Source organism: Megalobrama amblycephala, linkage group LG6 (assembly GCF_018812025.1).
Source record: "Megalobrama amblycephala isolate DHTTF-2021 linkage group LG6, ASM1881202v1, whole genome shotgun sequence".
Taxonomy (NCBI): Eukaryota; Metazoa; Chordata; class Actinopteri; order Cypriniformes; family Xenocyprididae; genus Megalobrama; species Megalobrama amblycephala.
The window spans coordinates 43,486,701-43,509,498 of record NC_063049.1 but is presented as its reverse complement, the minus strand read 5'-3'; the positions used below and the strand labels follow the sequence as shown (position 1 = coordinate 43,509,498).

Here is a 22,798-nt window from a genome sequence, read left to right as displayed (position 1 = left end):
GAGAGAATCCTGTCCATAATTATGATAAGACATATCGATCGGATGCAGATCTGTGTGTGTGTGTTTTTACCCGCTGAGAACTGACGAACAGTTTATGTATGATGCTTCCAGCAGGACCTCGACCTGAACCGACCACAGACACCTCAGGCTCCTCCAGCAGACAGCTCACAAACCTGAGAGACAGACAGGAATAACGCTATTATGTGAGACAGTGACTGTACAGTACACTGTTTAGATAAAGGAAGAGGAATATTTATCATGTTCATATTCGTCTGAGAAATACTGCCGTAATACAGAGAAAAACAACTGCGCCTGTGCGTGTGTGTGCGTGTGTGTGAATTCAGCCTGTTCAACACAATCACACACACACACACCTGCAATGAACTGTCTGTGTTCCTGCGGGCAGCTCCAGGTCTCGTCTTAATGAGGCCGGTGTGTCTGTCTTGACCAGCCTGCTGTGGCCCCAAGCGGCCCCTGGGAACTAACGAGTACCGGGAGACTCTGCTGACATGCCCTTCCTGCCCCTGTCAGACTGACAGCACATGCTCCGCCCCTCCTGCTCGATACAACACCGTTCCCTTCCTGCTCGATATGGCTCCGCCCTCTTCTGCATGACATTACTCCGCACCTTCTGCTCAAAACGACTCCACTCTAGTGCTCGATATAGTTCCACCCCTCCCCCTCCACACATCTTCGCCCCTCCTGCACAACATGACTCCACCCTTTTGCTTGGTATAACTCGCCCCTCCCACTCAACACAACTCCGCCCTCCTGCTTGACATAGCTCCGCCCCTCCCCCTTGATATGGCTTCGCCCCCCCTGCTCAACATGACTCCATCCTCCTGCTTGATAAAGCTCCGCCCCTCCTACTCAACATGACTCTACTCTCCTGATTGACACAGCTCCGCCCCTCCTACTCAACATGACTCTACCCTCCTGATTGACACAGCTCCGCCCCTCCTACTCAACATGACTCTACCCTCCTGATTGATATAGCTCCGCCCCTCCTCCACCACATGACTCCACCCTCCTGCTTGATATAGCTCTGCCTTGAAACGGCTCTGCCCGTTCTGCTCAACAAGACTCCACCCTCCTGCTTGATATAGCTACGCCCACTCAACATGACTCCACCCTCCTGCTTGATATAGCTCCACCTGTCCCCCTTGATATGGCTTCGCCCCCCTGCTCAAAATGACTCCGCCCTCCTGCTTGATATAGCTCCGCCTCGAAACGGCTCTGCCCGTTCTGCTCAACAAGACTCCACCCTCCTGCTTGATATAGCTACGCCCACTCAACACGACTCCACCCTCCTGCTTGATATAGCTACGCCCACTCAACATGACTCCACCCTCCTGCTTGATATAGCTCCACCCTTCCCCCTTGATATGGTTTCGCCCCCCTGCTCAACATGACTCCACCCTCCTGCTTGATGAAGCTATGCCCCTCCAACTCAACATGACTCTACCCTCCTGATTGACACAGCTCCGCCCCTCCTACTCAACATGACTCCACCCTCCTGCTTGATATATCCCCACCCACTCAAAACAACTCCACACTCCTGATTGATACAGCTCCTCCTGCTCAACACGACCCCACCCTCCTGCTTGATATAGCTCTGCCCCTACTCCTCTACATGACTCCACCCTCCTGCTTGATATATCCCCACCCACTCAACACAACTCCACACTCCTGATTGATAAAGCTCCGCCTGCTCAACACGACTCCACCCTCCTGCTTGATAAAGCTCCGCCCCTCCTACTCAACATGACTCTACCCTCCTGCTTGATATAGCTCCGCCCCTCCTCCACTATATGACTCCAACCTCATGCTTGAAATAGCTCCGCCTTGAAACGGCTCTGCCCGTTCTGCTCAACACGACTCCACCCTCCAGCTCGATACAGCTCCGCCCCTCCTGCTCAACACGACTCCACCCTCCAGCTCGATACAGCTCCGCCCCTCCTGCTCAACACGACTCCCCCTCCAGCTCGATACAGCTCCGCCCCTCCTGCTCAACACGACTCCACCCTCCAGCTCGATACAGCTCCGCCCCTACTACTCAACATGACTCCACCCTCCAGCTCGATACAGCTCCACCCCTACTGCTCAACACGACTCCACCCTCCAGCTCGATACAGCTCCGCCCCTCCTGCTCAACACGACTCCACCCTCAGCTCGATAAAGCTCCGCCCCTACTGCTTAACACGACTCCACCCTCCAGCTCGATACAGCTCCACCCCTCCTGCTCAACACGACTCCACCCTCAGCTCGATACAGCTCCGCCCCTACTGCTTAACACGACTCCACCCTCCAGCTCGATACAGCTCCACCCCTCCTGCTCAACACGACTCCACCCTCAGCTCGATAAAGCTCCGCCCCTACTGCTTAACACGACTCCACCCTCCAGCTCGATACAGCTCCACCCCTCCTGCTCAACACGACTCCACCCTCAGCTCGATACAGCTCCGCCCCTACTGCTTAACACGACTCCACCCTCCAGCTCGATACAGCTCCGCCCCTACTGCTCAACACGACTCCACCCTCCAGCTCGATACAGCTCCACCCCTCCTGCTCAACACGACTCCACCCTCAGCTCGATACAGCTCCACCCCTCCTGCTCAACACGACTCCACCCTCAGCTCGATACAGCTCCGCCCCTACTGCTTAACACGACTCCACCCTCCAGCTCGATACAGCTCCGCCCCTACTGCTCAACACGACTCCACCCTCCAGCTCGATACAGCTCCACCCCTCCTGCTCAACACGACTCCACCCTCCTGCTTGATAAAGCTCCGCCCCTCCTACTCAACATGACTCTACCCTCCTGCTTGATATAGCTCCGCCCCTCCTCCACTATATGACTCCAACCTCATGCTTGAAATAGCTCCGCCTTGAAACGGCTCTGCCCGTTCTGCTCAACACGACTCCACCCTCCAGCTCGATACAGCTCCGCCCCTCCTGCTCAACACGACTCCACCCTCCAGCTCGATACAGCTCCGCCCCTCCTGCTCAACACGACTCCCCCTCCAGCTCGATACAGCTCCGCCCCTCCTGCTCAACACGACTCCACCCTCCAGCTCGATACAGCTCCGCCCCTACTGCTCAACACGACTCCACCCTCCAGCTCGATACAGCTCCACCCCTCCTGCTCAACACGACTCCACCCTCAGCTCGATACAGCTCCACCCCTCCTGCTCAACACGACTCCACCCTCAGCTCGATACAGCTCCGCCCCTACTGCTCAACACGACTCCACCCTCCAGCTCGATACAGCTCCACCCCTCCTGCTCAACACGACTCCACCCTCAGCTCGATACAGCTCCGCCCCTCCCACTCAACACAGCTCCAGCCCTCCTACTCAACGTGGCTCTGCCCTCTGCTCGATACAGCTCCACCCCTCCTGCTTGACATGGCTTATTCAATATGATTTTCTTTCTTTTACTGAACATAAAAGAAGATATTTCGAAGAATGTTGGAAACCAAACAACACTGGACCCCCTTGACTTTCACTGTATGGACAAAAAAACCCCAACAGATTTCTCAAAATATCTTCTTAGAGAAGATAGAAAGTCATACAGCTTTGGAGTAGCACAAGTAAATGATTGTGAGAGATTGAGAGATTGTGACATGATCCTGAAAAACTAACTTTACTAACATTCACTAACATTGGTAACCTCAGGAACAGAATCAAAACTTTTACCAAAAGCAAGCAGGGATGCACAATATTGTATTTGTGCCGATATTCAATATTTTTCTACACATTTTGACCGAAATTGATGCACATTTACCTTTCTGTGAAAAAAGCACAAAGTCTCTCCTGTAGCAGAATGAACCCTGTGCTCTTATTGTAAAAATCTACTTGTTGCATATGAAGACAGAAATATCTTTCAATATGAAATAACTTTCGTATTTGCTGAACTCAAGAAAGGAATTGAGTTCAACTTGGCAAGATCTGAGACGTGACATTTTTTATGTTGCTTTCAAACGACACAAAACACATTCTGCTCAAGAGCACTTAGCAACGGCAGCTTTTTTAAACTTCGGCAAAAACATTTATTTAGAGAACAATGAACAAGGCTGAAAAAACAATGAATGGATCACCAACAGCACACTTTAATTTTAACCTAAGAATATTCAATGAATTAATTCCAAAATAGCAGCAAACTGTGGCTACTTTAAACTGTGAAAATGAAACTAATGAATGTTAAAAATACTGACAATTAAGAACTGTACTTGTTTTATTTCAGCTAGTTTCCAAAGCAACATCCCATTTTTGTTGAGTTTAAGTTGAAACACTAAAATAACTAAAACTCCATCAATGTGTTTCCTTTTTTCCATCTGCAAGGCATATTGGCAAAAATCACTTTTAAGCCATTTTTAGCTGATTCCAATGAAATGTTGATAATATTGTGTACAAGTGACTTGCATTGTCTGAGCATCAGGTCAAACTAAACAGAGGTTACCTCTCCAGATCATCACCATCTTCCTCCCGCTCTCCTTTAGTGATGCCAAACTTGGCCTTGAGCGAACGTGCGCGTGCAACGACGGCCTCCACCGCGCTCATCTGATTAATAACATCCTGACAACACAGAACAGACACATGTTCACAATGCGAGCCCAGCAGCGGTCTGAGAGAGTGGCGTGACCCTCACCTCCATTTTCTTGAAGTCGGGGCTGGGGTGACGCAGCAGTTTACTGGCATGAGATGTGAGCTGCTGGAGAGCCTTACGCACGGACGGGATGTCTTCAGTCGACTCTGGAAGAATATTCACGTCATGTTTAGAGCGGCAGGGACATCAGAAACACTGTAGTGGTGTAGCGGTTCCACACAAACCTTCCTCCTTGATTTTGAGAAGAGCAGCATGTAGGACGCAGGGCAGCAGATGCCTCGTCAGATCAGATGCTTTCTGCACCGACAGGTAGTGCAGCACCTACACAAGCACACATTTATATAAAATCAGTCTGTTTATGCCAATATTTTCTCATTCAGATGGCCAATTATAAAGTCCAGTACCAATTATAACTAACACATACCATAACATACCATATTTATGAATCATTTTTTTTAAGGCAAGGATGCTCCCAAATGTCCCCAAAAGGAGGTTCTGTCAGATTTAGTTCACCTTCTGAAGATATATCTGTGTGCAGACTAAAGCTAACAAACACATCTACCTCTCCCATTGATTTCTGTTGTTCTTAATTGAATGACAATGACAAACCCGACATTCACACATCTTAGTGTTTTCAGATTGGTCATTAACCAGCAAACAAAAACATGTTCTTAGAATGTTTTGTTAACATTCCTAATTTATGAAAATGTTATTAGGGGCCAAGCACCGAAGGTTTGTATCCGTTGGCGTTCTTCTTATTATTTTTTCTTCTTCTTCCGCTCTGGAAGTCTATGGCAGCCCATAGAACTGGTTGTGGGAAAGTTATGAAATTTGGCACACTGATAGAGGACAGTCTGAACTGTGTCAGTAGCAAATTTAGAGTCTCTAACTCAATCCCTCTAGTGCCACAAGCTGTCCAAACTTGCACTTATATTTTTGCTAATAACTTTTGAAACGTAATCAAAGACTATTCGAAAATTTTCCACCATTTTGAATTTTCACTTTTTTCGAACTCCTCCAAGGCCATCGCTCCGATTTTGATGAAAATTGGACCAGATCCTCATTAGTCCATGCCGACAAAAAACAGTGGAATTCAAGTTGATTTGTCAAACCATTTTCGAAAAAACGTACAAACAAATTTTAACACTCTGAGGTCTGAGGTATCGCCGACACAGTATCCAGCGCTCATAGTGATGACACTAAATATTTAATAAATATTACTCCTCTGTATCCAAACTTGACATAAACATATGAGAATCCATCAATATTTCTCCAAATGTGCATGCTTTTAAGCTAAAAGCCTATATGAAATGCCATAGAGGTAACATAATTGTTCAGACACTTTGCATCACAGAAACACATTATATTTTAAAGAATATAATAGAATACCATTATTTTAAATTGTAATAATATTTCACAGTATTGCTGTTTTTCTGTATGTTTGATATACACCATGATGAGCTTGAGACATGATCACAGAGGGTTTTTTCACAGCCTACCTGACTGAAAGGCCTCATTATTTATGCAGGTCATTACAGCTCATTATGCGATTCTTTTGTCTTCTCAGGTGTAAATGACCCATTATTCATGATGATTCACGCCTCCACGCATACTGTGTTTCTTGACCAAATATGTTTTAGAAAATGTAAATTTCTCTATTGTTTTATATGAACAAGCAGGCAGCATAATTATTGCATCATTCTGAAGCAAAAACTCTAGTCTACAACCTCCAATACCCAGAAGTCTTGTGAACACATATATAATATTATTTTTTTGGCCTTATTTCAGTGACTTAAGTTTTTTGTTTTTTCAATAACCACGCATAAACGTTATTCCTTCAAAAATACAAACATGTACATACATGTTCCTCACATATTATGGTAGCATAGTTTGTGCTGAATACAGTGTAATGGCACTTTTTCCATTAATATGTTTATGAACAACTGAAAAAAGCAAAAATGTCAGGGCATGTCAAAACTTCTCCAGGGCCCCAAAAATCCTCAGACCCCAGAGGGTTAAGTAGCACTTGCAAAAATGGCCTTATGGTTAGTGCAACATTAGATTAAAGTTTAAACAACATTCGCGAACATCTTAGAAACCGTCAGTCTGATCGAGATGTATCGTAGGAAAATCACCGTAAGAAAATAGGAAACATAGGTAATTTGACACATATAAAAAGCGGGACTCTAATTGAACAAAACATGAAATTGCCTCTAACTACAGTACTGTTGGTCTGATTGACTTCAAAATTGACATGAAGTGTCTTTGTCTCAGTTGCTATCAAAGTCCATTATGACATTGTTGGTCTGCTGCTAGCTTCCCTGTGTGCTTCTGTTGTGCTTGGCCCCTTAATTGCTGCTTGCAGCTATATTTTCTGAATGTTCTTGGGTTATATGAAAATTAAGGGAACATTCCATTTTATAATTTTGCAAATCCTAATCTAATCCCCAGGTTGATCATAACTGTTGTTGGTAACTCTTTAGTTTATGGTCCAATTCTCACTATGCATGCATGTACATGCATGTTGCTAATAAGCGACTAGTTAATAGTGAGAATTGGACCCTAAACTAAAGCTTTTTAATTGCTGAATTATTTGAAAATCGTTTGTGATTTAAATGTAATTTTAAGCGAATTATTTGTTATATTTTTTTTAACACCGCATTTGATTTTAAGCATCACTGATGCAATGGACTGTTGGGAAGGTTCAGTGTGTGTGTGGTTTAGCGCTGCACCGCTGCCCTCGTGAGACGCCTGCCTTCAGGCCGTCCTACCACACCGCAGAATACATGCACGACTGTCATTGGCCAGGACACTTTACTGGAGCAAAACACAGTAGAGGAAATTAAATCAGCAAATGAATTCAGAGTAAATCCTGCAGCTTCCCCACAAGGGCTCGACAGACGGTTGAAGGACAGAAAGAGACGCGACCTTCACGGACGCCAGCGTTCTCCTGAACTCCCTTTCAACTTGCCAAGCCGAGTCCCATGGTAACACCTTGCATTTTAACCCACTTCCAGCAGACCTGCCTTCTGATTGGCTGGTTTGAAGAATGCATGGGACACACTGAGTTTTTATAGTGCATAAGGGTGAGATAGTGACAGAAAGATCATGATCACGCCACAAAAGGCTTGAAATGAACATGTTATATTAATCCAACACACGCAACAAAAGATCAGGCTCATAAGTTCCTGTGAACCTGGACTCGGGGTTCTGACCTTCTCAGCCTCTTTGGTGTCATCAAACAGCCTCTTCTGTCGGCGAGCTGGTGTGGCTTTGGCCGTTTCCCAGGCCTCAACCCACATGTTGCCCGGGATCTTCATGCGGGCGCTCAGTTCACCCCGAACGACCGTCTGGCCTGCCTCATCGCTCACTTCCTCCTCCACATAATCTCTCGGGGAATACCAGCGCACAAAATCCTCCAGGGAACAGCCTGGATTTGCTGCCTGTGGAAACACACATACACACACACACACCTTGTGTTTAATGTCATACCTGAACTTAAGAAATGTTCGGGTCATATTTCATCCAAACAAGGTTGTTGCTGAGCTGTTTTGTGTGGTTTAATCATATTTGTTCCTATAAAAAATAAAATGTTACAGAAAATGAAGCCTGTTTTTAGCACCATTACAATTGTTTGTATCGTCTGATTCATGACCATAATGATACTACATACACATTCAAATACATACATATATGTATAGATAAAAAACGAGCAGAAATGCTCATTGATTGTGTATTCATTGGTGCAGTCCTGCAGCACCGGGCTGCGACTACAGCGATTCATCACACGTTTCTATTGTAAATGAGCTGGAGACAAATTCCAGCCGCAAACTTTCTCAGGATGACCTTTCCGTCAGTCGCTGAAGTCCTGCACGCTTTCATACTCCATAATTACTGAGACACAAAAACAAGACATAATGATGCTGCAAGTTTCAGCGAGGCTTTGAGACTTGCAGACAGATACACGTTTAATTCCAAGCGCACTTCATGTCAGACCTCGAACTGTGTGCTGCTTCTTGTGGAAGAAAACGACAGCAGTTTTAACTAAAGCACAGTCGACGGAGGCGTCGTGTTTGGAAAGGCTTTTTCACAGCAGTGTTGCCATGTCCACTTATTATAAGCATTTTTTTGGGCTTGATGTTTATGTTGGCTCATAAAGCGAACAAGTTTACGGAGTTATTAAAGAGAGCAGGTGCTATTTTGGTCTTATTTTTAGCATATGATTTATTTTGGTTTATTGTGAGCTTGTTCTTATTTACTGCTTTTCTAGCAAGATCTGGCAACATGAATGAGTCAAGGCTCATACCGCTTTCTCTGTGAGTTCTTGCACAGCACATAAAGAGACGAGAGATCTTCTGATGCACATTAAAATACGTATTTTAGTGTGCATCAGAGATGCATCTCTCATATCTCTCGTTGTACGTCATCAAAGGATTAGTTCACTTCAGAATTAAAATTTCCTGATAATTTACTCACCCCCATGTCATTCAAGATGTTTATGTCTTTCTTTCTTCAGTCGAATTCAGGATTTTTCTCCATATAGTGGACTTCACTGGGGATCAACGGGTTGAAGGTCCAAATGTCAGTTTCAGTGCAGCTTCAAAGAGCTCTACATGATCCCAGACGAGGAATAAGAGTCTTAACTAATGAAACGATTGGTCATTTTCTAAAAAAAAAAAAAAAATTATATACTTTTTAACCACAAATGCTTGTCTTGCACTGCTCTGCGATGCTCCACGAATTACTTAATCACGTTGGAAAGGTCACGTGTGATGTAGGCAGAAGTTTTACCTTTTTTTGTAAAGGGCGTTTGACTTGGTCTTTGCACATTCACTTTGTAAACACTTGCTCGGTACTTCTGCCTACATCACATGTGACCTTTCCAACGTGATTACGTAATGCGTGGAGCATCACAGAGCAGTGCAAGACGAGCATTTGTGGTTAAAAAGTATATAATTTTTTATTTTTTTAGAAAATGACCAATGGTTTCTCCAGATTAGACTCTTATTCCTCATCTGGGATCATGTAGAGCTCTTTGAAGCTGCACTGAAACTGACATTTGGACCTTCAACCCGTTGAACCCCAGTGAAGTCCACTATATGGAGAAAAATCCTGAATTCGACTGAAGAAAGAAAGACATAAACATCTTGGATGACATAGGGGTGATTAAATTTAAATTCTGGAGTAAAGTTGTATCAAAGCTGTATGAATTTCTTTCTTCTTCTGAACACAAAAGACATTTTGAAGAATATGGTTAACCAAACAGTTGTTTGGTCCCCATTGTCTTTTTCTATACTATGGAAGACAATGTGGCCCATCAACTATTATATTCTTCAGTATATATTTTGTGTTCAGGGTCTATTAGTGATTAGAGTCCAGTTCTCACTATTAACTATGACTTTCACCTCAATAAACTCCTGATTATCATCATTAATAGTTGTTAAGTTGTTGTTAGTTTAGGTATTGGGTGGTATTAAGGGATGTAGAATATGATCATGCAGAATAAGGCATTAATATATGCTTAATAAGTACAGCCAATATCCTAGTAATAAGCATACTAATAAGCAACGAGTTAATAGTGAGAATTGGACCCTAAACTAAAGTGTTACAGAAGAAAGAAATTCATACAAGTTTGGAACAACTTGATGGTGAATAAATGATGACAGAATTTTCATTTTTGGGTGAACTATCCCTTTAAGAGCAAGTTGTTCAGTTAGTTCAATAGTTAATTTAATTGTAGAATGCGGTTTAAATTAGTGAACTGTGTGTACAGAACAGGATTAAGCACTAAAAGCTGAACTGACAAACCGAATTTAGCAAAGTCTTAAACACAGGGAAAGCTGTCAGGCCGAATCTGGCATTGTGCTGGAGAGTTTTTCCAAAGGCACAACTCACATTTGATAACAAAGGTGAAGATATAGTTTGTAATGAGTTACTGCTGTTCATCCTTACAGTCATTCGTTACTGGTTCAGCGCTGACGGCACACTGATCACCTCTTACAGTGGATGAACCAGCTGACGTCTGTCTGTGGAGCGGTGCAGCGGTATGATGGTGTGCGAGCGTGCCGTCACACTTTTAAGACGCCCCATTCATCATATTCGGGTCTCTCTGCTCTCCACCCGGAGGGAGATGGTAATTAAAGCCAAAATGCCAAATTATGCTTGGCTAAGCACAATTACAGACAGCACTGCTGCTAAATTTAGAGGCCATCTTCAGCTAAAGGGGCCATTTATTGCAATCGCTGTGCTCACAGCAGTCCACCACTGCAATAAGACGAGCTGGTGTGTCTGCTCAGGAAATTAGAGCATTTTGTAGGGCAGTTGAACAGGCTATAGAGAGGCAAAATAGACACAAAATGTCACCTTTCCACATCGGTCTCGCCCCCCGGTGTTCAAAAACGAGCATTCTCGCTTCATAGCGCACTAGAAGAAGTTGGAAATGAGGCTGCGCTCGCTGTGCTTACGGAACGCTCCATTCCCACACATATCCCTTGTTCCTTAATCTCTCGGGTTTGTCCATGGCATAACGCTGCGGGATAATTTGCCGTTATCCGACAGAGAAAGATGGAAGGGTGGCGCTTATGAAAATGAATGATGCTTCTCCCTCTGGCTTCTGCCAAGCAGCGTTTTTAAAAGGTGAAACCTATGAAAGATTCAGTGAATTGTGCACAGATGAAGATGGGAGGCATTGTCTGGGCTGAGAAAGATGTGAGCGGATATAATCTGGTTGTTGTCTCATTCTGCATTGCCATGTGAAATCTGTCATTCAGCCCAAACGTCCAAAACAAGCCGCTCGCACTGCAAAAAATGAGGTTCTTCCACAGTATCTTTGTCTCGTTTTGCAGTCCAAATATCTAAACATTCTTAAATCAAGATGCATTTACTGGAGACGCAAAATGACTGAAGATATTAAGTCTTGCTTTCTGAAAAATGAATCAAAATTAAGTGAGTTTATGCTTAAAACAAGAAAAAACATCTGAGAAGAATAAATGTTTTCTCTTTGAATTATGTTGATAGTTTATCTTGTTTTAACATACAATTAAAAATACTATCATGATATTGTGATTTCGATTTTAAAGGGGTGTTTAACTTTAACTTTAGTTAGTGTGTAATGTTGCTGTTTGAGCATAAACAACATCTGCAAAGTTACGACGCTCAAAGTTCAATGAAAAAGGGAGATATTTTCTCTTTTTAAGGACTACAACAAACGGCTGGTAGGAACTACAACGAGCTTCTTCCTGAGTTGGTGACATCACAAACCCTAACATTTACATAAACTCCGCCCCCGAGAACACACAACAAAGGGGGGCGGGGCCATGTTGGGCTGCTTTAAAGAAGAGGAAGAGTTGTTGTAGTAGAGTGTTGTTGTCATGCCGTCATTTTACACCGGACTGCTTCACAAAGAGGGTCAATTCAACACAAAAGATGAACATGACGGCACATGCTAGTGGATGAGTTGAATCAACTCCACAGCAACTACATAAATTTATCCACTAACCATTCAGAAACGTCTAAAGGTTGTAACTTCTTCCTGAGTCTCTCCATCAGTGTCGACTCCGGTTTGAACAATGTAAGGCTGAACACCGTTACTGACAATCCTCATTTTGGCTGCGTGAGATTCTCCAGCTTTGTTGTTGTTGAGCTGTTAAAGATCCGCCCTCTTCTGGAAAGCGGAGCTCATTTGCATTTAAAGGGACACACACAAAAACGGTGTGTTTTTGCTCACACCCAAATAGGGGAAAATTTGACAAGCTATAATAAATGATCTGTGGGGTATTTTGAGCTGAAACTTCACAGACACATTCTGGAGATCTTATATTACATCTTGTGAAAGTGACATAATAGATCCCCTTTAATCACAACTTTGAAACAATATTTCCTTACACACACAAACATACATGTCTGTATCATATTTTAGAAGTCGGTTTTATTGACAATATTTGCAGCCACTACATCTTTGCATAAATGATACGTGATGTGTCGGTTACATTTCTTCATGCCTTTCTGAACTCTTTTCATATGGTGCACAGTTCACAAATGCCTGTATTAACGATTGTTTTCACCTGGTTCAGAATGTCCCATTGATTTTCTGTGTAAATGTACTAGATGGATGTGTTTGACCGCTGCGCTCACGTCTTTTAAGATAAAAGTTCAACTTAAAAACACGTCTCTATACCTGCGTCTCACATTTTTTCCGCAAAAACACTATTCTGTTTTGTCGCAACGATAACAAATTACCTCTGTGAATAGTGCTTTATGTGGTTTATAAATCGTAATTCTATTTTCCCTAATGTGGACATCATCAGGCTGGACGGCCCTGGAGATGTTCTTCCAGTTGACAGTGGCCAGAATACTTTTACACAGAAGGGACTGTTGGAGATGTGATAATGAATTGCAGGTGACAAGACTGACAAAAATCTGCTGCCAGGACACACAAATGAAATGACTCCAGAATGCAGTGTAATCCTCTCATTGTGTCTCAAACAAATAACATTCTGTCACATGAACACAGAGCAGCAGCCTCACCTTAAATGACTCCATGTCTGAGAGCAGGCAGGCGCTCTGCATGCGGGCACGGAGATGGGCACCTTCAGCGGACGTGCCCAGTTTGGCCAGCACCTCCGACTGCTCCTCCAGCAGGTCTTCAGTCATGGGCGCCGGCTCCTGCGACACACAAACAACAGTTTATATAACAACAGGGTCACACTTTAGTTTATGGTCCAACTCTCAAGATAACAAGACTGCGTTTATTGTGTTATGTCTGCGCGCTCTGAGGCACCAGTTTATCAGGAAGTAATGTTTTTTTCTCTTCGAAACGGTGCTTTATTTGCAAATGTTTTATGCAATATTCCAATTTTGTGCATAAGTTAATTTTGCAGCTTTGGATGGAAACATAGCTACTGATGCTTTCTTTATATAGCAATTTCATGTGTCTTTGTGGTCTTCCTATAATTTTACTTTCCATATTCACTGGCTCCTATATCTTTACTCACACAAAAGTAATGATGTATAATCAAGATATATAATATCTGCATAGACTTCTTAAAGATACAGTCCATATTTAGAGTAAAGTTGTGATGGTTTCAGCAGTTCAGTGGAGGTTTGCAGCTCATTCCACCAGAGAGGAGCAGAGAGAGTGAAGGTTCTGGAAAGTGTCTTTGTGCCTCATTGAGAAGGAATGAAAAAGTGTTGCTCAACAATTTCTCATGCAAAAACAATAACTAAAAGAACTAGTAATCTTAGGTCACAAACTATTGAAATGTGCTGACTAGGACTGTCACGATCATGAATTTTGTGTTAAATTAAACGATTAATTATATAAATAACTGAGAATAAAGATTTAATTCTGTTTTGTTCATGTCATTAACAGTATAAGCTTAATATGTTTTTTTTTTTGGAATTTGTTTATAATATAATATAATATAATATAATATAATATAATATAATATAATATAATATAATATAATATAATATAATATAATATAATATAATAATGGCATTTCTTTAAGCGCTTAAATTTACCTTTTTAAGATGGCAAGATGTAACTTAAATTTAAACCAGATAATTATTGTGGTCATCTCAAATAATTGCAATTAGATAGAATAACCACGATCAGACAATTAATCAATAATAATGACAGGCCTAGTGCTGACAGTAAAAAATGAACAGATGATTGTACTAAATTTCTGCAGGCCGCTGTCAATCATACACAGATGTGTGCAGCTTTGTGACCTTCATGCTTCAAACAGGCAGCGAGTCATTTTTGAAAACAAAACACACTGCTGATGTAGAGTAAGTACACACACAAACACATAAATGTCATGCTTGACCTAAAGAAAATCAAAACCGACATATTACGCCCTTTTTCAAAGTCTTGATGTTGTTTTTAGGCTCTACTAGAACAGGTTTTCATGCTTGAATGTTCATTATTTTCCTCATATTCTCCATTGTTGCAGCTCCTCACTTCCCAGTCTGTCAGTAACGCTCTGTTTAGTTCCTGTCTCTATGAAGCCCCTCCTTCTGAAAAGCACAATGTGCTCTGATTGGTCAGCTGGAGCAGTGTGTTGTGATTGGTGTTTGGGAAAAGTCCCACCCCTTACCATAACCGCCAGTTTCAACACACTACTAACTAACTCAACCAGGCCCCGCCCCTTTATTCTGCATATTAAATATTTAAATGAGGAAATTTGTGACGTGTTCGTTCCCGGAAGAAAACGCAAGACTACAATGGAGGCGTTTCAGGGAGTTCAGAAACAGTGTCACTGATATAGAGAATAACTCCTGAAGGGACTTTTGCAGAGCTTTTTCATGCTCAAACAGCAACATCACACACTAAAGATAGATGAAAGCACAATAGGACCCACTTTAAATAAACGACTGCGGATGAGTTTGAAATGTTTGTGTGATTCTCAGAGCATCTGGTGTCACATCCCATATAACATCACTGAAGTTACTAACACTGTTTTCAAACAACATTTTTTATCTTTCCCTGCACTCAAACAAACCTCTCTCTCTCTTGTTTTCCAGAGAAATCTTAACAACATATCTCGTCTTGCTCCACTGCAGCGATTATGGCAGCAAACCCCCGTGAGACCGGCTCTTACACATCAACACATCAGAACACAAACTGGATCTAGTGGCTGCGGATCTCACTGTTCACGAGCAGATGGGTCACTGATGCATGCTGGGAATAATGGCCAGTTCAGAGAAGGTTTTAATAGAATTAGAGAAAGCGTGAGCTGGGGGCTTCACAAGGGCTGTTAGCATTTAGAGAGTATAAATAGTAGTGATGCACAAAAATTAATATTTTACTGAAACCGAAATTTTTCATTTAGCTGAAAAGGGAAAATAAAGTTAATAAACATTTACATTGCACATACATTGTATATATATATATATATACACATACAGTACATACTTATACAACAGTTCTTTCTGGTTCTCGAATCTGATTGGTTGAGAGCCGTGTGATATTCTAGTGATAACAGCACTACCTTTTCACTGTTTGTATCACTCCGCTTGAAGCGACTGTCATGGCGGCCGAGCAAATCCACTGTATTTATTTTACAAATACTCCACCTGTTGTACCACGAACTGTAGTTTTAAGTATTTTTAGGCGAGAATGTAGTTGTTTAGAGCTGAAATATGTGACTCATATTTAATCATTGCACCTATTTTACAATTTGTTTAGACGTTTTCGTAGATGCGAGCTCCAGGCCGTCAGCGGTCGCTCAGTGCTCGAGTACCCGCTGAGAACAGCTTCATCTCGGCCAGTGCTTTGGGATTTGCTGCTGTCTCTTATAGTGTTTAAGCATGAGATATAATTCATTTTGGGAACAATCTTTCGTCTTATTAATCTATTACTTGTTCCTGAGCAAATCAAACTGAGCTATGTTAAATTTAATTTATATTTAACTTACATCCTGTAGAGCACTGCTTTTGTATGTTTGACATTTGACTTTTCCTACTGTCATTTATAATGGCTATTGTTAATTTAAATATTGTTGTTCAATAAATATTATTTATATAAACAATATGTTGTATTTGGTATTGAGAAAGGGTCCATTAGTGTGTAATATGCCATTAGATGGCGGCAAACTTTATGAGTGAATGATTGAGACTTTTAAATTAAAAGGGACTTTTGTAAACAAAGGACGTTGTTTTAGTTCTGTTATGGAAAAATCCCTTAACTGTAAAAAGAACATATTTATTTTGTGGAGAAAATGTATTTTTTACTTCCAGAACACGACTGTTGTACTCTATTAAACAGCAATAAATCTCATTTTATAATGGTAAAAATAAGATTGAAGTTGAAAAACAAACCAATAACTAACTTTCAAAGCATGTCAAAATCATAAAAGCAGCAAATCAAGAGTAAGAACAATCTGAGTGATGCTTAACCAGTGTCGCGCTGACCTGTGTGACGGGGATATAGAGCGGCTCCTGTGAGTTCAGCAGTGTGAGTTTGCCGTGCGGCTGAAGTCGACCTTCTGGTTTGCTCTTATTGGCTGTTTTTTTCTCGCTGTCTGTCTCCGCCTCCTTCATCTCCTCCGTGTCACTCAGACACTCAAAGAACTCCTCTTCACTGTCGCTCCACGAGTCCCACGACTTCCCAGGAGAAACCTCAGCAGGTCCGGTAGCCGGTCCCGTGCTCTCCGGCCCCAGACGGTTTTTATCTCGGCTTGCATCTGATGTGGTGTTCTTCCTTCCATCATCCCTTGCTCTCTTGCGCTCAATGCAGCAGTTCAGCATCTGGGGGTGATGCAGAGCAAAATTAAAACATGTGAAAAATCAGTATCGTTTAAGATTCTGTGTCACATGATCCTTCAGAAATCATTCTAATATGCTGATTTGCTGCTCAAGAAACATTTCTGATTATTATCAATGTTGAAAACAGTTGTGCTGCTTCATATTTTTGTGATAATTTATATTTTTTCTCCCAGGATTCTTTTATGAATAGAAAGTTATAAAGAACAGCATTTATTTGAAATAGAATCTTTTGTAACATTCTAAATTTCTTTACTGTCACTTTTTATCAATTTAATGCATCCTTGATGAATATAAGGATTAATTAAAAAAAAAAAAAAAAAATCTTTTGAACAAAAGTGCATACAGGTCATTGATAAAGTTTTTAAAAGTCTAAAAAAAACATAATAGAGATATAATAAATTTTGAAGTTTTATTAAGTGTTAACAATGAGATGATGTGGTTTTAATAATCAATTAACACTGCTTTTGTCCTTTTTTACAAAACTGACAAAATTCAGTTTTACCGAATGACACTTTTGGTTATACCGAATGACGATATTTTCAAACAATGCTAACAGGCTGATATCTAGCAAAAGGACAATCAAACATTTTAGGTTTAGTACAATTTTTTAAATATTACAACATTTTCCATGTTTTATAGCGGTTGTACCGAATGACCTGATGTTTCGGGACATGCGTATGAACAAGTGAAAACATGAATTTTTCAAATAGTTAAAAGAGAGTTAGTTACTTTGCTTCATGACCATGTGGTCCTTTGCAGGTCTCTGAATGATGTCACTTCCTGTTATATGATATTGACAACATGACTTGATCCAAAATGGTCCCTTTATATCTGTTACTCCGAATGACATCAATAAAATTTTTCCAGACATTTTTCTCATAATAAAGCAACGACTTCTACACATAATTTTAATACCATTTTGCACTATGTTGATATATGATGTTATAAAATTGCCATATTGGCCTTTGGACAGTTAAACCGAATGACCTTCTGACACTTCAAAATCTTTAAAATATCTTTATATGTAGCAAAATATAATTCAAACCTTTTGGATTCAATAAAAGAGATCTAGTTGTACTACCTTACACACTTTGGACATCATATCTTTGTTTTATATTATTATTAATGCAAAAAAATGGACAAAAAAATGACCAGTCACGTCATTGACCCATTAACAGTGTTTAAAGTGATAGTTTACAATCACTAAATGTATCATTTTCTTTTTTTGGTCCAGACCAAAAGAACCAAACTACAAGTGTGAACACATGAAGACTCACCTGCAGTTTCTGATGAAGAAGACAACACCTGAGATCGGGAGGGCCACTCGCCAGTCTGAAACACACAACACAGAGGCGTTCATCACACAATCAATGCAGCCTCCCATCAGGCCTCGGCACAACAGCCGTGAGGTGAACAGAGGCGCCAGTGTATTCAAAGACGCAAAAGGCTTCACTCATTTGCACACAATGACATGACAAGATGGAGGACACCAGAGGAACTGCGTTATTGTTTCTCCGCCAATGTTATCAATGATCCGGGCACCTGCAGCTCTTTCCCAAGAGAGAGACGGAGTACAACAGCATTACAGCACAGCCACAATTCATCATCTCCACTGAAATGATTCCTAGGCTTTTTGCATTCATTCAGAGGACAGTGGCATGCAGTACAGCAACAAGTCCTTGTGAAATATGCGTGCATAGACCACCGAGTCACGAATCTGAGCGCTCATCTTGATTTCACATTCATTCAACTATTTTCACTGCAAAAAATGAGTGCATTTTGCAAATACCTAATTGATAATATACACTAATATAGTTATCGTTCTTGATGTGAATGGGATTCTGCACCTCATGTGTGTTTATGACTACTCTTACCCGTAGATCAGGCAGTTGTTTTCCCAGCGGTAGCGCATCTCCAACACGAACTCCTGCCACAGGTGAGCGACAGCGCGCACTCCTCCGTGATGGAAGTTCACCATACAGATGCACAAGGCCAGACGGTACGTCAGACTGTCGCACGGAGCCGATTTCAGCTGATTATAGAGATGCTGTTCACAGGGAAACACGGTCAGGCGCTGAGCGCTTCTGTGCATTGAGCACAACAGTCTGTGATGGCAACACAGCAGGACCACAAACCACCAGCGCTGCATGATTAATCGTTAAAAGATTGCCATAACGATTCAAACACCCACGTGATCTTATTCCTAAATGACAACTATTTGTCTCCGTCTATTAAAGCTTTGACAAGTACGATCAAAGTGAACATTCAGATCTGCGTTCTGATCCAGAGAGAGTTGTCATGTATAGATATGAAACAGCTTCACAAACACTCTTTTCAACCACACAGTATCATTATTTCTGTCTTGCAATAATTCGTGTTATCACAGAAGTACTAGGATAAAAGTTTATAGTTCAGATATAAACACTGATGTCTACGGTAGCGATCAAAATAGAGTAAATCAACTTTTGAAAGTAACATGAGCTTCAAATAAAGATCGTTACACCAGTAGGTGGCGACACGAGATGAAAAAATGAGTGAGTCATTGAATCATTCAAAAACTCTGCTTCATCCAGTATGAAAGTATTTCATTCATTCATTCAAAAACATTTTTTAATTCGGATTACTTAAATATTTTTAAACAGACAGCAGCAATTAACATTTTGTCAGAACTTCTAGTAAATTACATTATTTTGTTTAGTTGTCGATTCAGAATAGTGGTAAAATTGTGAGCTCTATTTTAAACACATTAAAAAACGTGATTCTCAGTTGATCTGAATCAATTCATAGCGAGATAATGTGTTCAATGATTCTATGTTCAGACTCACGTAATCCTCTGATTCTTTGTCCGGTTCAGTCTTTCCTCCTGGACTGTGCTGTGTGGATTTAACATCATTACAGTCTGTTTTATCCAAAGCTGCATCTGGGAAAAGATACTGATGGACAAAGTGATAAACACAAAAAAGATCATTAGCACAACTGTTTTCAACATTGATAATAATAAAAAAAAAATGTTTCTTGAGCAGCAAATCAACATATTAGAATGATTTCTGAAGGATCATGTGACACTGAAGACTGGAGTAATGATGCTGAAAATTCAGCTTTGATCACAGGAATAAATTACAGTTTAAAATATATTCACATAGAAAACAGTTGTTTGAAATTGTAATATTTCACAATTTCACAATTTCTATATACAGAAAATATATATATATACACACACATGAGCTGACAGTGACGTTACAGTCAGAAGTGATTTAAAGGTGCCCTAGAATCAAAAATTGAATTTACCTCGGCATAGTTGAATAACAAGAGTTCAGTACATGGGAAAGACATACATTGAGTTTCAAACACCATTGTTTCCTCCTTCTTGTGTAAATCTAATTTGTTTAAAAGACCTCCGAAGAACAGGCGAATCTCAACATAACAGCAACTACGTAACAGTCGGGATCATTAATATGTACGCCCCCAATATTTGCATATGCCAGCCCATGTTCAAGGCATTAAACAAGGCAGTATTAACGTCTGGAGCAGCATAGCTGAATCATCAGACTTTACGCAGGTAAGCAAGCAAGAACAACAGCGAAAAATGGCAGATGGAGCGATAATAACTGACATGATTACATGATATTTTTAGTGATATTTGTAAATTGTCTTTCTAAATGTTTCATTAGCATGTTGCTAATGTACTGTTAAATGTGGTTAAAGTTACCATCGTTTCTTACTTTATTCACGGAGACAAGAGAGTCGTCGCTATTTTCATTTTTAAACACTTGCAGTCTGTATAATTCATAAACACAACTTCATTCTTTCTAAATTTCTCCAACAGTGTGTAATGTTAGCTTTAGCCACCATCAAACTCATTCAGAATTAAATGTAAACATCCAAATAAATACTATACTCACATGATCCGACGCATGCATGCAGTATGCATGATGAACATTTTGTAAAGATCCATTTGAGGGTTATATTAGCTGTGTGAACTTTGTTTATGGTGTTTAAGGCAAGCGCGAGCTCTGGGGGAGGGGAGCGCGAGATTTAAAGGGGCCGCAGCCTGAATCGGCGCATAGTTAATGATGCCCCAAAATAGGCAGTTAAAAAAATGAATTAAAAAAAATCTATGGGGTATTTTGAGCTGAAACTTCACAGACACATTCAGGGGACACCTTAGACTTATATTACATCTTGTGAAAACACGTTCTACGGCACCTTTAAAAATAACTAATCATATCAATCAATTGATGAGAGTAATTTAGTTTGGTCCGGTGCAGACATCGCAAATAGCTAAATATGCAAATAACCTGCACAAATCATCTGGCATGTTTTAAAGCGAATCAAACAGCCAATGTGACTCCTGAATTAAACATCAGACTCATTTAGGCTAATTAAACAGGAATGTGCCACATCAGCGTTTACAGATGCCACCTGCAATTCCTGCTTCCCAAAAGTTGTGCCAACTTACAAATGTAATAAACTATACAAGCTGAAGCCCACAGTAAAGAAGAGTGAGAGAAAATAAACTGTTTATTATTACACAATGGCCAGCTTCTGGTGCATCACATGACCAATACAACATCATCCACTTCCTTACACTAATCATGCTGCTGATCAGGCCAGCATGCTCTCTGTTTTAACAGCTCCTCACCAGCAGGATGGAGTTCAGCACGTCGTTGTTAAGAGGCGACTCCTCGACTCGTCTGTGTCGCCGTATGCGCTTGCGTGCGCTGTGAACCATGTTGGAGACGGACAGCTTGTGGATGGGCACAGCAGTCGGCTCCGTCAGTTTGGACAAGGCTTGAGTGATGTCACTGTTCTCTATGGAAACAGCACAGAGGTGGGCAGAGTCAGTCAATCAAACAATACACAAAAAACACATAATGTGAGAGAGTTGAGCAGCTGCTAGTGGAAACTGATGAAATGATGGTGCACTGCAAAAAATTATGTCTTTGCCATTCAGATAAAAAAAAAAAAAAAACAACTAAAACCAGTGAAATGTGTCAAGAAGATGCTTAATGAGAATTTCAACTAGTTTAGACATATGTGGTTAATTAATATCAAGAAAGAAATGTTCAGGATGACCTTTCCCTTCCTCTTCAACAGAGTTCCTCCCCAGAATCTCCTCCGTGGTTTCCTTCCGACAGCAAAGTTTGAAGAACTCCATGAGAAACTCACCTGAGGATCAAGAAAACACATCAGGCTCAACTGCGCTCATCTAACGCTCCTAGTGTCTATGTGTTAGCGGCCACACTTACCCAGCAAACACTGCGGGTTGTCTGCTTTCCGCACTCGAACGGACCAGTGAGGAGCTTGAAGTGGATCCAGATCGCTGTGAGAGCAGAAAAAACAGATTCATACCTTGAGGAACTTTCACTAAAACAGATCTCATCGGGCCGAACAACTTTTGCACTCAAGTCATACGCCAGCCCAACAGGAAGTTGGTTATTTAGGGTTGTTTTAAAAAAATGCATGTTCTGGAATTGGATATACTTCTCCTAGGGGATTCATCCGATTACATACCAGACTCTGTCAGTATGAAGACAAGACATTGCGGATGCGAAATTGTGAGCGAATTTTTGATATCTCAAACGTTTTGGCTGTAGCGTTGAAACAAATTTATGGCGAGAAAAGAGAAACAAGGAAGTGTTACAACTTCTGCATACATTAACTGATTTTGATGAAAGCTGTGCGTTTGTTGTAGGAGTCCAATCACATGGATGTGATTATTGTGAGTCAGAGTCATAGTGCCACCAACTGGCAGCAGGAAGTGTGTCACTATCAAAATGCTTTGAAATCGCCCTCTTATTTTCACCCGATTTGCTTCAGTCTTTATCAGAATAATGTCAAGACACCACACACCTGTGAAAGGATTCTTGATATCTTGAATTCTGTTGTCATGGCAACGCATTAAACTTTAATGTTTTTTA

At 41.2% G+C, this 22,798-nt stretch overlaps 1 protein-coding gene across 4 annotated transcripts in view; it reads right to left on the bottom strand.

Annotated features, from left to right (window-relative positions):
• The window catches only part of rab3gap1 (RAB3 GTPase activating protein subunit 1), a 51,015-nt gene that overhangs the window by 6,745 nt on the left and 21,472 nt on the right, over positions 1-22,798 (bottom strand). For all 4 annotated transcript variants that reach the window (XM_048194758.1, XM_048194759.1, XM_048194760.1 and 1 more), the window contains exons 11-23: positions 22,127-22,200; positions 21,954-22,046; positions 21,520-21,689; positions 19,703-19,810; positions 18,752-18,924; positions 18,155-18,209; positions 16,524-16,859; positions 13,134-13,271; positions 7,823-8,050; positions 4,832-4,928; positions 4,650-4,753; positions 4,461-4,576; positions 71-173 (exon numbers count right to left, since the gene is read on the bottom strand). In XM_048194758.1, the coding sequence (XP_048050715.1) occupies positions 71-173; positions 4,461-4,576; positions 4,650-4,753; positions 4,832-4,928; positions 7,823-8,050; positions 13,134-13,271; positions 16,524-16,859; positions 18,155-18,209; positions 18,752-18,924; positions 19,703-19,810; positions 21,520-21,689; positions 21,954-22,046; positions 22,127-22,200 (1,795 nt within the window). The remainder of the gene's footprint in view (positions 1-70; positions 174-4,460; positions 4,577-4,649; positions 4,754-4,831; positions 4,929-7,822; positions 8,051-13,133; positions 13,272-16,523; positions 16,860-18,154; positions 18,210-18,751; positions 18,925-19,702; positions 19,811-21,519; positions 21,690-21,953; positions 22,047-22,126; positions 22,201-22,798) is intronic.